This window comes from Anopheles moucheti, chromosome 2 (assembly GCF_943734755.1).
Source record: "Anopheles moucheti chromosome 2, idAnoMoucSN_F20_07, whole genome shotgun sequence".
NCBI lineage: Eukaryota > Metazoa > Arthropoda > Insecta > Diptera > Culicidae > Anopheles > Anopheles moucheti.
Genome location: NC_069140.1, coordinates 76,915,075 through 76,930,470, shown reverse-complemented (window position 1 = coordinate 76,930,470; position 15,396 = coordinate 76,915,075). Strand labels below are relative to the sequence as shown.

At 43.4% G+C, this 15,396-nt stretch overlaps 4 protein-coding genes across 5 annotated transcripts; 2 read left to right on the top strand and 2 right to left on the bottom strand.

Moving 5' to 3' along the window:
* The first annotated feature begins 1,281 nt into the window (after positions 1-1,281).
* On the top strand, positions 1,282-2,766 carry LOC128296992 (uncharacterized). Its single transcript, XM_053032529.1, has 3 exons — positions 1,282-1,509; positions 1,580-1,733; positions 1,817-2,766. Exons 1-3 carry the CDS (start codon positions 1,354-1,356, stop codon positions 2,680-2,682), a joined length of 1,176 nt encoding a protein of 391 aa, XP_052888489.1. The 5' UTR covers positions 1,282-1,353; the 3' UTR covers positions 2,683-2,766.
* On the bottom strand, positions 2,721-3,243 carry LOC128296993 (DNA-directed RNA polymerases I, II, and III subunit RPABC5). Its single transcript, XM_053032530.1, has 2 exons — positions 2,985-3,243; positions 2,721-2,910 (listed from the first exon to the last, which is right to left on the bottom strand). Exons 1-2 carry the CDS (start codon positions 3,077-3,079, stop codon positions 2,802-2,804), a joined length of 204 nt encoding a protein of 67 aa, XP_052888490.1. The 5' UTR covers positions 3,080-3,243; the 3' UTR covers positions 2,721-2,801.
* An 848-nt stretch (positions 3,244-4,091) lies between these two features.
* LOC128309615 (BAG domain-containing protein Samui) lies at positions 4,092-6,838 on the bottom strand. Of its 2 annotated transcripts, none has more exons than XM_053046049.1 (2): positions 6,514-6,838; positions 4,092-6,384 (listed from the first exon to the last, which is right to left on the bottom strand). In XM_053046049.1, exon 2 carries the CDS (start codon positions 6,361-6,363, stop codon positions 5,335-5,337), a length of 1,029 nt encoding a protein of 342 aa, XP_052902009.1. In that variant the 5' UTR covers positions 6,364-6,384; positions 6,514-6,838; the 3' UTR covers positions 4,092-5,334. The 2 variants fall into 2 exon arrangements, with proteins under 2 accessions (XP_052902009.1, XP_052902010.1); XM_053046050.1 differs by having other exon boundaries at positions 4,092-6,375.
* A 1,415-nt stretch (positions 6,839-8,253) lies between these two features.
* On the top strand, positions 8,254-15,152 carry LOC128309801 (zinc finger protein 585A-like). The gene is made up of 4 exons (XM_053046276.1): positions 8,254-8,470; positions 10,760-10,883; positions 10,958-12,385; positions 12,582-15,152. The coding sequence occupies exons 1-4, from the start codon at positions 8,388-8,390 to the stop codon at positions 13,890-13,892; spliced, it is 2,946 nt and encodes a 981-aa protein (XP_052902236.1). The 5' UTR covers positions 8,254-8,387; the 3' UTR covers positions 13,893-15,152.
* The last annotated feature ends 244 nt before the right edge of the window (positions 15,153-15,396 follow it).

Here is a 15,396-nt window from a genome sequence, read left to right as displayed (position 1 = left end):
GATTTCAAAGAAACCAATGAAAGTATTCGAATGCAATTTAGTTTGCTTGAAGTGCTCGAGTATACCATAGATTTTGTATGAAAAAAACTCAACTTTTCGTCGTAAAAATTTAATAACTTCGGTTGTATTGGAAATTGAAATTCCATTTCAATGCATTTCTTCAATCGTGAAGCAATCAAAATTCGTTTCATATGAAAATCCGAGTTTTTTCCTACCACATACCGATCATAAAGATAAGTGGTGTGACAAGAAAAGCGCGAAAAATGATTTTCACAATCATCTAAAACTTAATTTTAAATCTTTTTTGGAAGAAAATTAAGTTTCCTTAAGATACATGGGGCAGATACATAGATTACTCAAAACATTCATTTTAGCTTTTAGATCAGCTTTTACGGAGCGGATGAACGACGATGAAAGATCGATTTGACGATTGTTTCATGATGAAAGTTCTGACCACAGTGAGGACCATTGACCTCAAATTGTTTGAAGCATATTCTCCGGGAGAAGTTTGAGGTTATGCTAGTTCTAACAACCGCATCTGACGACCAATGGGATAGGATCACTGGGACGACTAACCCGCTGGTCTATGAAAAGTGTTTGCCAAACAAAAGTTTGTCAAAGGTGTGCCAATTTGTATGCCAAACATTTTTTCGGCAAACAAATGATTTTGTTTTCCGCAGTTTGCCAAACAGAATTTTGACAGTTTTTCCATACGATTGACACTTTATGTTTGGCAAACACTTTTCATAGACCAGCGGGTAATGGGATAGAATAGGACGACCAATGCGATAGGATAGGATAGCAGCGCAATGAGAGATGTCATGTCAGATTCCGTTGTACCAACAATTAATCATTCGTATGATATAATGGGTATTGTAGGATTTTGGCTATAGAATTATCGAATCACTGGTAAAACTATGTGAATCCTATCATGTCCTGTCATTGTCGTGGGACATTATCGGGTCGTTTGTGAATCGTTAGTAACCAAATTAGGCCAAACATTAGCGTAAAGCGAGGAGCTGCTGTACTCTAACAGTAAATAGATAATAGTCCACAAATAACTTGATAGCAGTCCGATCGTACACCGATAATAGTTGGATACTGTTATAACAGTCCGATTATAGCCCGATAATAGTCCAATAAAAGCCCAATAACAGTCCGTCAAGCGCCCAATAACAGTCCGATAAGAACGCGATATTAGTCCACTGGGTATAGCGGTGCTGTCAAAGCTGTACCCCGAAGCTTCATTGTTTTAGTTTTAACTTTGCTAACCGCGAACAAACCGCGAAGCGGATAAATTGTCGTTGTTTATGAATTTAGAGACGCTGTTTTTTTCATCCATTTTAGCCCACGATGTCCGACGAAACTATGGATGCTGAAGAGCAGAAGCAATGTAAACCGTGCCGTTTGTGTCGGGACAATATCTCCCAAGCTGGAGACCGGTTCGGTATCGATACGATGGAAAGCTTGGATATTCGAAGATTACTCCAGGAGGTGTATGAAGTGAAGGTAAGTGCGTCGTCAGAATGAAAGTGTTGGCAATAGCAAATCTAGCACAATTTCTCCTTTATTTCGCTAGATACTTCCCACCGACAGAAACTCAACTATAATGTGCATGCCTTGCTATCAACAGCTAATACAGCACTATTCATTTCGCATCAAACTTTTTGCGAGAAGGAAAACTTTTAAACTAAATCAGTCAGTGCTGGTCTCACACATTATTGCCTTCAGAGGTAAGCAGCTGGGCTTCTGTTTGACGATGCATCTGCAGTAGTGCTTGTGAATGTTTTTGTTCTCCTTTTGTACATTTGTGTAGACACTGCCCAACAACAGGCTGGTACGAAACCCGATGACGATTGGTTGGTTTCAGCAAAAGAACAATCTACTCAAACGGAAACACCAGAGTCGTCAGAGCGTAATTCTCCTATCACAGCCGAACCATCGGATAATGGACCCATACAAAGCGAACAATCAAAAAGCGGTGTGAAACAAACTGAACGGGTCAATGCAGAAACTGATTCCATCAACACCACCACCACCATCAGTATGGCAAAGCAATTGGTGCCACTAGTTGTGGACTGCCTGAAGGAGCCACTCTACTTGAAGGCGCTTTGTCCCTTAGTGGTGTCAACTAATCAGGACGATCTTGCACCGTTGGTGTTGCTTTGCAGTCGTTGCTGCAAGATATTCTATTCCAAAGAAAAGTTGGAACACCACCAGCAGTCAGAGGGCTGTGTTCCGTGCTGTCCCATCTGCCGGTCGGAACAGACGGTGGATCATAAATGTCCGAAACAACGCGAATACGCATTCTTTATGCAACACGTTGTTGGCAGCCAAAAATACGTCAACACGCTTGCAATCACAAGTGCCACTTCCGAGACCATTGCTGAAGAACCGGTTGCCAGCGTTGAACGGGAGAAGAGTATCGAGCCAAAGCTGAAGCTAAAGAAGACGAAACTGGACGCTGACCATAATGGACGATATTCATCATCCGAACGCCGCTCGACTACACCTTATCCATTGCATGCAGAGAACCCCCATTCTCAAACAGATGAGACGGCCCCCGTGATCACCCTTTCGTCTTCGGATGATGAAGTTACCATGCTGTTAATAGATACACATAAACCGGTTGCCACAGAACGTTCGAAAGCCAAAAAACGGAAGAAAAGTCATAGGCACTGATTTTTCATCCAACTTGTACAAGATAAATGCAAGCCCATGCGGCTGTTATCGATGTTTTTGGTTAATAATAATGTTTAAATGTATTCACACTCTTGTGAGAATTTACAAATGAAGCGTTCTTATTTCTCTAGCGGGGCGTAATTTAGCAGCTTCTCAATCAGATCTACGTGTCCAAGCAACATCCGCCTGCAGCAGTACCGTTTGAGACCGAGTGCATCGAGCGCATCACTATTGTGGGCAATCAGAGACGAAAACAGATTAAAGTTTCACAATTTCAACAATATCCCGCATTTGTCTCTTACCCTTCGGTGTATTCGGCCTGCAGCAATCCAAGGTACGCTTCCCATTTGTTGCCTATCACCTTACCACATGTGAAACATCGCACCGGTATGATCATTCTGGAAGCGTCTCGTTATGTACAGGTATACGTGTAGCAGGAATTTGCTTCAATCAGCACGATGTGTCTAATTGTTCAACTTTTGAACAGGTTTAGCTTTTCCACGAAGCAAGAAGCAGCCGTTTTGTTCAAGCAGCGTACCGGGAATGAAACTCGTGGGTAAACAATTCTCCAAGCGGTATGGTTTGACATTTCGTGTGCATTCAACTGACAGCTGCCAGTGTTGCCAACTTGTCTCAAAGAGCACAAACAAACTCTACGGGTTTATTCCAATTTGATCGAGTGAATGTTTCGAACGGAAGCTGATATGCCAAAGCGATAAACGTAAGTGACTACCAACCGATCTTTCTACCGTCTGTTGAAACTTTTCTACTCAAAACATATGAAGCGGCGAACGAAGCTGGAAGTATAAAGAGGTTCTATAGTGCCAGCACTCACGTACGCCTCCGGGAGATGATATTTGTCCAAAACTGACGAAATCCTTTTAACCCTGTTTGAGAGGCAGAAATGCTCAAAAGGATTTTTGATTTGTCTCACTATCACTCACTCTTTACAATCAAAAGGACGAAAGAGCTGTGGGGCTAATGAAGCCTGGTAGGCTGACATGGAGTCCACCAAACTTATTGGACATGGGACATGGGATATTGGAAATGGCAAACAATGGTGAGCGAATAAGAGGACTCCTGCAGACTTAGACTGCGAAACGCTTGTAGCGCCAGATAAGTAGTTAGGTAACTTAATTCCAGAAAATTAGTTTTTTTGGAAATATTTGATTGGATTTCTAATTTTCTTCGAACGGGTGCGTAGAACGAAAAAGGAATTAAGTCAGAGAAATCATTCGAATAAATTGTTGGACACAACTATAGACCCTTGAAACCCTTTAACACATTATTTACAAACAAATATTTCCAATTGAATAACATGTAAAAATATATGCTTAATTCGAATTCAAATATGAATCAACTGAAATACAGATTTATACCCGCGCAAACATAAGGAGCGAAAGGACAAGTTATGTGTAACCATTAAACTTTATTCGATATCTTCACAAGTCAGCTGAAGATGGCACAGCGTGTGAAAGCGTAAACAGAAGAACAATTAGTACGACGTTAAAGTTGGGCGCAAAGTTCCAGTGCCCTGTTCGTCTAGAAATTACCAAGAGAGAACTAACTAACTATACCCCGCCAATAACGCATCGAAGAGGTGTTTGAATGTTTTATTGTCTATTTTAAACAAACTGGGTGAGTGTTTTTTTGTTTATTGTTAAAATTATATCGTTCAAAGTTATTGTGACGGTTAAATGGTTGCGTTTGCTTCCTAGTCCCACCGTTGGCAGCATGTACAAATTTCCACACCCGGCCAGAAGAGGGAAACACAATCCACAACAGCAACCGGTTTGCAAGGTTTGTTAATATTCGTTATCATTGTTATCGATGTCGTTTTTTGTTTCAGTTTCTATTCAGAGCGCCCTATAATCTTCCCTCCCTTCTGCTCGCTGCTCCAGTTCATAAAAAAACCCTTAACAAAATTGCATGAAATGTTTGTTGTTGTTTCTTTTTACTTACTAACTAAAAATAAGAAAAATAAATATGTCTCCAATCTATGGTCACATTTCGCTTTTGCTTCGAAGTTCAGTTGGCCTCAGCGCTCCTAAAACCAAATCCTACTCAATGTGTGCGCGCCCCTAAGCATTAATCAAGTGCCATTTTAATACATTCTACCAACACTATCCGCTTTGTTTGTAGTACCCTGTCAAGCTCTTCCTGCTGTTCACTCTACTAGCTGCAAGTATAATACATAGAAAGCATAAATATAACGTACCACCAGTCTCCTTCTTAGAGAAGCACCAGTAAAGGATCGCCAACCTATCGCTTCGATGACTCAGCGCTGATCCTGATGAAAACAACTTGGAGTTTTTGTTAGCCTCGTTGAATGGCTACGAGAAATTCACGATCTAGGACGATCAGGACGGTTAAGACAATGACGAAGTAATGTATGTTTGATGCAGAACGAGCTGCCCTGGCTATTGTGACGAATGGTCTCCATGTGACACACGTAGGATATAGCGTACAAAAATCAAGCGTATCATCGAACATCGAACAGTAGCAACAAAAATGGACCAAAACCGATGAACCGATGCTTCAACGGGAGTGATGATCGTGTAGAGTATCTCATTTTTTTGCAACTGCTCTAGAGGGGGGATGATGATTCCGCTGAGGGAAGGGCGGAAAATCGGGGACAAACCTTCGCCAGTTTCACTGCTGCTTCGCAACTTCATTGGCCTGCTGTTGACTAGAATTGGACGACGAGTGAGGAATTGAAATATTCGAGGCGGACTGGTTCGTGCCGTTAGCATCGATACCATTACTGCTGCTATTTGCATTAGCATTCCCGATCGAACCGGTGCTAGCATTGGCGCTCCCACTAGCACCTGCTTCGGCCTTTGCCTCCAGTACCGCGATGCAGGTGTTTATGCTTTTGATCGCTTCCTTCCGGGCGGACTTGATTTGGGGCTGATCCTCGGCATCGATCGAGTCCAGCTTCAGCAGGTTCTGCGTCAGCATCTCGTCCAGATAGATGTACGCTTTGTCTTTCTTGCCCTCCTTGCCGCCCTTGAAATGTTCCACCTGGTCGAAGATGGCGAGCACATCCTTTTGAATTTTTTGGATTTTCGTAATAGGATCCTCCCTGGTCGGCATCTTTGGGCGGCTGTCCGGTTGATCCTGCCCAGCAGGTTGCTGTTGCTGCGGTTGCTGCTGCTGAGGTTGCGGTTGCGGATGTGTTTGCGGATGCGGCTGTGGTTGCGATGTCCGGGGCACATGTTGTTGCTGTTGTGAAGTGGCCGTGTTTGGCTTTTGCTGCTGGTGAGCGGCAGAAGGCGAAGGCGTTTGTCTGGGAATCGAAGTTCCGCGAGGCACATTGGCATTGAGCGGATCCGACTCGGGCCACATATGGTTAGAGATATCTGGGAAGGGAGACGTTCTGCTGGCACCAGGCGAAGCTTCCCGTTTAAACCCATCGAAACCCTGAAAACCTGGAAAGTTTGACCGCACCGGGATATCACGCGCCCGATCGAAAATTGGGCCGTGTTTGAAGAAATCGTTCCGACTGGGCATTTCCATGTTGGGAGCCTCCATGCCAGCCGATGGATGGTGCTGGGATGGTTGTGAAGGTTGCGATTCGGGTGTCGTATTTATCAGCGGTTCGGAACGACCTTCAACGAAAATCGGAATGTGCCGCACAGTAGGCTGCTGTTGCTGTGGTTGCTCCTGTTGTGACGACATTCTTTCACTTTCCTTTACTTGCTGAAGTGAGGATTGTAAATAAAAAAAAACACGCACAAAAACATACACACACACACAATCAGTATGACTAAACGATGTAGATTTTCTCCACCTGCAGTGCATTTACTTTGCACAAGGATTTTGCCTTACCGTATGCCTGTCGCGAAGTACGTCCGTCACTCGGTCTGTGCTTGCTTTATTATTTGTCACACACACTCGCACTCCTTTTGCTCGCAACCCGCGACGAACGCCAATGCGGGTTTGTTCTAGAACCTTGGCGAAGTTTCCACACCGTTGTTTTGCTAATTCTGTCGTTACGTTTCAGCGGACAAATCTTTCTAGCGCGGGTTTTCACCGTGCAGTTTCACTAAATCCACAAATAGTACACACCTGGGTGGTTGAATAACGCAAAAATCAATTTTTTCGTTCCAGTTTTTCTCCACAGCTGCACACACCACCAAATAAATCTGTCCGTGTTTTCTCCGTGCAATGAAACACACACGGAAGCTTTTGACAGCTGACTCATTGACGTTTTTCGCAAACTGACAGTTGTACTCGACGACGTAACCCAAGTTACAAAAACGATTCGTTGGTTGAGGGAGCTTCCACAAACGACGACCGCCCTGTCCGGCAGGGAATAAGAAAATTGCTAATTTCCAAATACACTGATCAACTTTTCAAGATGATATGTAAAAATTGGGACAAGACGACGCATATCGTAGATATAGCTTATAATGTTCTTACTACAATTTTGATAACTATTAATTAGGCTAAATCTTCTCACAACGATCTCGAAATTAGTAAAAAATGCAAAGAAAATGAAAATGAAATGAAATGAAATGAAAGAAAGAAATGCAGTTCGACCCACATATCTCATAACCTTTAACTCATAGGTTAAAGTAGGATCAGTAGGAGCAATAAAGCATTAACAACTTTGATCCACAGCTGCCCGCATTCCATAGGAGCAGTTCGCTTAGGAATCAGGTAGAGTTAGGATCAATAGTTCAGTACGTGCATCGATTCTGGTATATGATAATAATAAATAGCTGCATAGTTTTTCTGATTAAAGTGACAACGAATTTCAAAGTTCCACGCAAGGAGTTTATGATATACGAGAGCTTAATACATTGGAGATTCGCTTTTCCTTTTTTGTACATACTGGACCTACTTGATCGGTTCGAAGCGCTTGTACGGTTCAGAATCAGTTCCGATTGGGTCCAGGTCATCAAACCGAGATATTAACATACCCAGCAGATTGTTTAAACAAAATTATAATTCACTGTGCACTAGTATTAATAGAGCAGAAAACTATTAAAAACCGTTTGTTTTTGTATGAAATAAAAACATTTTTTTATTGAACAACTGCTATTGACCATAAATGACCAACCGCCCGACCATGGTGACTTTGAGTAGCAGAACTGTCAATGAATAAGGGTGAATAATCGTGCTCTATTGTTTACAGCGGGAATCTGGTGGAAAATTAACAATTTTACCGTGCAAAACAGTTTTCCGGCCAGTGGATTACATTTCGGGAGTGAGCAATGGAGAAGGTGAATCAAAAGTGCCCCAATTTAATGTCCCAACAAAGGCGCATACGCATTCAATCAGCCAAGCAGTGCAGGGAGCTAATCATACCACCAACGCGCTCCTGTTAAACAAGTGTGCCTGGAAAAGAAACCATTTGGTCTGCACAGAAGCGGAATATATGCTTTTCTTCCGCCCGGTATTCGAAAAGAATCGCATCAAACAAAACGAAAACATATAAATAGTTTACAAAACGCAACAAATCTTGGAATATACATAAGGGAGCCGTCGACGTCGTCGTCGCCGCTCAACAAAACGACATTACGGTGCGTAGGTGCGTTACGTAGATGTATGTGTGAGACATCAAAACAGTGCCCTAGATGGTTTTTGTTGTGCCATTCGTTGTTGGTCAGAAAGGATTCATTTGGAATCATTCGCAGGGGTGGTGTTAATGTTCCTTAGTGTGTTGCAGTGCGAAGGAAAATTAAAATACGAAGAAAATGGTGAAGGAAATTCCATCGAGTACGGTGATAAACCGCGATGAGGAGTGTTTGAAAAAGTCACTGATGGAGGTTGTGAAAAGGTGAGTGTAATTAAGGAAAGCGGGTGGGACAGGGGTTACATTGTTGATTGAGCAGGACACGGCATAATCCGTACAAGGGAGTGTGAGCGAACAAGCCTCGAATCGGTGTGTTGGTGTATTGATAAAGTGTTTGCGCAAAATGCAAAGCAACATCGTCCGTTGTTGCTGTTGCTGCGTGTCTCCATTTTCGGTGTGTGTAAAATTTCTGCTGCGTTGCTGTATCATACATATTGTTTCAAATTATCCTTTGTACGGACTGTTGCTTCCGGGGGCCGATTATTACGAACAAAGCGAATTGCTTGTGAGTGCGTGTTTTAACCACAACAAGGGTTGAAAGAAACAATGTACGTCAATAGAACGCAATTTAGCCTACTATAAAAAGAACAAAACACAGTAGGCATGTTTGTTGTTCTGTCGTGCTGGTATAGGTAGATGTGCATGTGTGCGAGTACGTGTTGATGGAAGGGTGGGATGTTGTTGATGGGTTGGAATCATTACCATTGCGAGTTCATCATATATTGCTAGGGATTTGTTTACTATTGGCTAATATTGAAACGATTATGGACTGCAAGTTTTGTTTGTTTAGTTGATTGTTTCGAATTCTTTTTTTTTCTCTTTTTTCTTGTTTTTAGTCAACCATAACAGGTTCAATCTAATCTAAATATTGTTCAATCTTTGTGTGTTGTTTGTTGGGTTTCTTTTGTTGGATCCTTACAGTGGTGCGTGGTTACATTGAATAACAACGTATCATTACAGTGGGGATAAAAATTTATATAGCTGATTATACAATTTGGAAAATTTCATTACATTACTGTTCAAAAATTCCTTTTTTTATTATTTTTGTGAAGTTTATGATTGTTATATTTATGTTTTTTTTATATTTGTTTATTGTTTGCTATTATTTATGTTATAGTAAATAAAAGTTTTGTTTGATTCTTTTCTAATTTAATCAATTAAAGCCATTTACTACAGATTCTGGGTTCTTTCTAATTCCCTTTTTTTTAAACATAGTTTTTCTAAAACCACTATTCATCGATAGGTTCAAGGGCGGGATAAAACACAAAAGCAATAGAGGTCTTTTTTGTTGTCACATTAATTCCGCTTTGTTTTAAAACTTCGCTTCCTTCACAAAGCACATGGCCAAGGTGGGCACCGGCACGTTTGTATTAGTGACGTGAAGTCGCGTATCATTTGGGCACCGGCTTTCCGCAGCATTACATTACGCGCTAGCAAATGCGCACCAAATGCGGTATGGTGGTGGTGCAAAATGTGCGTCCGTCGTCTGGCAGCCACTGTTGACCTTGCTGCACAGTTTGTTTCTGCTGCGATCAACAGAAAATGAACAAGAAAAATGACATTGTAATGCGAGCTGGATGCCGTTTGACGGTATCTGTATGGGTGAGTTGGCTTACTAAAGTAGTGCGCGCGGAACCGGCTAATTTAAAACATCGCGCTGGTTATTGTTTTCCCTCTGCTGTTGTTTATACAGCGTTGGAAGATCACAAATCGCGTATGGAAACAGCATTATCAACCACACACAGCTCACAACAAAGAAGATGTTTATTTTCCCCCAGTTGGACACAACATGACTAACGGTTGGAATTTTCCGCTGATGTGATTTTGTTTCTAATGGCACACACAAATTGTTGGCACTGGTAGATATTTCACACAATATTTGTTTTCAATGTGTAGAATTGATGCGAAAGATCATCTCGAGGTAACTAATTCCTTGATGTAGTGATGAGAAAATTCACTCTCGATCGTTCGATCTTCCGAATCTAATTCATATCCCTCTGCATACCTGCATAAAACCCTTTCTACTGGATTTCGATCCAGTCGAACATTTATGATCGAACATCCTGAAGGATCCGAATCCGTGCGGTTGTTGCAGATTTGAATCTAAAATTAATAAATTCGGCTTGATCATCTCACCGTACTAACAGCTTTTACCAAAGAATATTGGTCTGTGGTATGGACTTTCTTAGGCCTTGGATCATACCCGATCTATTTATCATCACTTATTACAATGGAAAAAATGCTTTCTTCAACGTTTCGATACCCATAATACCCATAAGGATACACCGCCATAATAAAAGATACTTTTGGATCCTTCAACTTAGAGTCTTTCGATTGCCCTGTCCCAGGGCACGTTCGTTGTCTATCCCGTTGAAATCTCTTGTTTTCAATAGCCCTTGAAGCATATGGCAGGAATTTTCCTGTCAGCAACGAAGAGTTGTACATTCGTAATTTTAATACTATTTGCTTCCCTCTTCTATACGATAACGCTAGCGATTCGAGCAATCTATGCCGGTTATGTTTGTCCAAGGAGCAAAAGCTGACACGTGCTTTCTCGGACGAAAGAGGAATCGACGATGCGCTGCTGAAGAAAATTTTCGATTGCACAACAGTAAAGGTAAGCAATATTATTACTCTGCCACCAAATTCTGCTCATAATTGAACTTCCTCCCATCCGCTCTTTTTCGGTAGGTTAAATTGAAGAACATTTTCCCATCTGCCATCTGTGCGGTGTGTGACCTGAAGCTGAATGAATTCTACAAGTTTCGAGAGAAATGCATCGAAAACGATACGTTTCTGCACAACCTGCTCGACGATCGTGTGGCTGTGGAGGAAGTCGATCAATCGGTGCCCATTGTGGCCGAGCAGCAAAGCAGGACTATTGCGAAAAGTGGCGGAAGTGCCGCTGAACAACAGGCCGCAACATCGACCACATCGATCCCGGAGGCACAGAAACATAGTAATAGCAGTAGCGAAATGATGGCAATAGCGTTGAATCAGTTGTCTTCGTTCGGATTGCGACCACTGCAGGATCTGATGTTGGAATCGAATGGTCCGCTGGAGACCGCTGGTGCACTGCTTCCCAATAGCGGCGGGAATGTCGTATCGTCGTCCTCTGCTCCATCCCAACCGCACGACACACCGGCACCATCGCTTATCTCCTCGATCGAATTTGTAACGCAGAAAAAACGTCAGCTAGAGCAAGAACGCGCCTTCGCACTGACAACACTGGAAATGGCTGGCCTGCAAGCAATGCGTAGCCACAGCACCGAAAGCGGTGGAAAGTTCAAATGTACGGTGTGTAATCGAACGTTCCGCAACGCTTACACGCTCCGGCGGCACACGAACTTGCACACCGAAACGAACCTATTCCCGTGCGAGTATTGTGGTAAGAAATTCAACGATCGCTCAAACTGGAAGATCCATCAGCGTACGCACACCGGCGATAACTTGTACACCTGTCTCGTCTGTCTGAAGACGTTCATCTCTCCCTCGACGCTCAAGTACCATCGGAGATCACACCGGCGGCTCGAATCGTTTGACTGTCGGCTGTGTCCGGACACGTTCGGCAGCTACGATCTGCTGGAGGAACACGCCCGTACCACGCACCAGGACATGCAAGACTTGCAGTCGGACGAACCGATGATCGATGCCGCTAGCTTCGTTAAGATTGAACTGGAAGATGGCGAACTGTCCAGCTCGATGGCGGTGGTAAACGATGTGTCTACCACGCGTCTACAGCGCAACGAGGACGACCGCGAACGACGATCAATCGACAGCAGCAGTGTGGAGGAAGCGCAACTCGCGGAGCTGTATCGTACGCATCAGATGTTGGAACTTTTCGAAAAACAGTTCCAAACCGAAGCTGCGTCAACCGAGACTGAAATGGTGGAGGGCGAAAACCCGACCGACCTAGGGACGGTTAATGAGCGGAAGGAGCAGGATGCGGTGGCAATAATGCGGGAAATACGAGCGCAAATGCATGCACAGCAAGACGAGGTAGAAGTGAAGGAAGAACCGCTCGATGATTCGTTGGAGCTTGATCCCAGTGAACTGTTGCAGCAAGCGATGGAGGAAACAGTGGACGGCAATGATGATGGTGAAGGTGGCGGCAAACAGGTGAGAAAAAACCGGGGGAAGACCGGATCGTTTGAAGGCGGGTAAATATGGGTGAAAAATGGGGAAAATGACTCGCTGAGGTGTGTAATACTGAAGGGATTATGGACAAATGCTAAACAATAGTACACAATATTGTGGCTGTATTATTCCTATATTGCTCACTAATATTACTTATTGTTTTTTTTTTTAATTTCAGTTCTCCTCGTCCTCGAGTGCATCATCGTCCCCTTCGGCAGTGATACTGTTCCGGTGCGACTACTGTATGAAAATATTCCACTTCCTTGACGAGCTGAACGCTCACATGCTACTGCACAATGGTGCTGCTAAGGTCAAGGGCGGCAACGGAGCTGTAATGGTTGGTTCTGAAGCAGTTCCTACCACTAGCCCCACTACTCCATGTTCCTCCGACCCAATGCCAATGCTGGCGCTAATGGGACCAGACGGACCCATCCCGCTAGTATCCGGAGGTGGTTCTAAAGGGCCCAAACCACGCAAGGCCAAAAGACGGCGCATTCCACTCGGTCCGGAACAGTCACATGACGCTGAGAACAGTGAAACCGTAGCACCATCGTCGCCTCCCGAGCATCCTTGCTCGAAGTGTTCCAAAATGTTCCGCACGGAGGAGCTGAAGCGTGTTCACGAAGCGACACACGCCGACGATGAACAGGCCAACAAGGTACGCAGCTGTCGCATCTGCAACAAGCTGTTTAAATGCGAGCTAAATCTGTTGGCGCACATGCGCAAACATTCGCTCACGGTACTCCAAGGTGCACCGGCTGAAGGGGAACCGGCGGGTGATAGCAGTGGGAACGATGAGTCCTGTTCTTCGTCCTCGCACACCGGTGCTTTAACTGGCTCGTCACTACAGGAACCCGCTCACCACGGTGTACCGCCGGCAGATGAAAGCGATGAAGGAGAAACGGTTGCCCAAACCGAAACGGATGTGGCTTCGTCCGAGAGTGGTGCCGAGGTAGGTGGATCCGGCGATTCGGCCTCACTGGCCGCAAACTTTCTTTCCCGCGGTGCGTTCAGAAAGTGTGAAATATGTGCCATCACGTTCAAAGATTCGGTCACGCTCGACAAGCATATGCTGTGCCATTTCGAGCGCAAGGAAGCGATCGCCTTTGTGCCGCAAACGGATCGACCGTTCCAGTGCACCGAGTGTCACAAAAGCTTCAAGCGAAAGGACTATCTGCTCATACACATACGCACGCACACGGGCGAACGGCGCTACAAGTGTGATCTCTGCTCGAGCGCTTTCGTGCATCCATCGAATCTGATCACGCACCGGAAGCTGCACTCGAGCGAGCGTCCATATCAATGCACGCTGTGCGGTGCCACATTCAAGCTGTTTGCTGGGCTAAAAATTCATCGAAGGCGCTGTGAGCAGAAGCTACCGAAGAGCTGGACCGAGGGTGTAGCACATGGCGGGTTTGGCGCGGGACCACACGAACTGGTCGATACTGCTGAGCAAGTACCGACCGACAATGTACACTATCCATTCTGAATGGAGATCCGCGGAATGCCCCCGGTACAACAGCATGTGGCTAGTTTTTAAGAAGAGCAATCATCGAAAGATTTCTTAAATGGGGATGTAACATCCCCTGTGGTATATTGGTTAAGCAAGCAACGAACTGCGATTGTGCGTTTATATATACATTAGGAGAGTAGCCCCCGTTTCCTTATGTTTATTATTATTGCCATTTAGCAACTAGTAGCCGCCAACGGGATTAGTGGTAGCGTGAAATTGTGAAATATTCTATGTATCTGCTTTTGTGTTGTACTACTCTATTTTATGTCGTAGATTTAATGCTGTAGAGAAGAACCACCCTTTTTTTAGTGTAACGCTTTCAAAAGCACATTAGATATTTCAGCATTAGAAAATAATGTTGAGCATCAGTTCTCTGTGCGCCATATCGTATTTAAACAACAACACAAAACGAAGCAAAACTATTCCAAAATGGAATGCGGTTGTATTTAGAAGAGAGAAATGACAAAAACCCCATAAAACCTAAAAGAGGTTATTCGGGACTTATATGCGGGCTCCTAGTTGAACAAATTCTCAAACAATGTTCAAACGCAAATTTGAGATTCCCAAAGCCCAAAACACACACTATCGTGCAAGGTATAAACTGTTTCCTTTTTTCTACCTAGCATCTCACAGACGAACGAATGCGAATCTGTATGGATTAAGTATTAATTGTTAGGGCGCAAAGTGTTGTATAAGGTAAAAAAAAGAATGGTACTGGAATATACCATTTGTTCCTATATCAAACAGCATCCTACTCAGTGATTCGCCGTGAAATTATGGCAGAGATAGCGCATAAGAAATACAATAGGCCAGATTATTCCGAACTGAAATTGGAACATTCTAAGCTAATTACAATAGAAACGTAAAATGAAATAAGCCGCTGACGTTAACTAGCCTTTCTGTTCGTTATGTGTTTTTTTTTGTTTTCTGCAAACTTTATTTGATGGAAGGTAAAAAGCTTTGCACCTTGTGAGATGAGACTCAGTTGTGCGTGCAATCCTCGCAAACTTTACAAAAATGTTGAACATTTCGATTCAGATTTTTTTTTATTATTTTGCAACTCTTAATTGTGCATTTTAGTCATTGCTATTTAAGATAGAGCAACGTAGATAGAAACCTCTAGATGCGCGATGTTACGTGTTGCGTACAAATGGGGTCTAGGGTTAAAAAGTGTAAGTGTATGCTATAAAATACGAGCTCGTCAGTAAGCAAACTTGACAGACTTAAGTACAAGCATTGGTTCAACGGTATGCTCTTAATTAGTTATATGAAAGACGAACATTTATAGCATCGTGGAAATGTTACATCAGTAAATTAAAGGTAGTAAAACAGTAAATGTCAAAGAGTCAGTTTCAAAGCAGGTGTCAGAGTGTAATAGAATCGGCAAAAGGTGGTAAATATTATAGTGAAACGTCTGCAATGTACGTTAGACAAACCGAACAATCTACTTACTAGTATGTGTAAGGTATCATGAATCTAA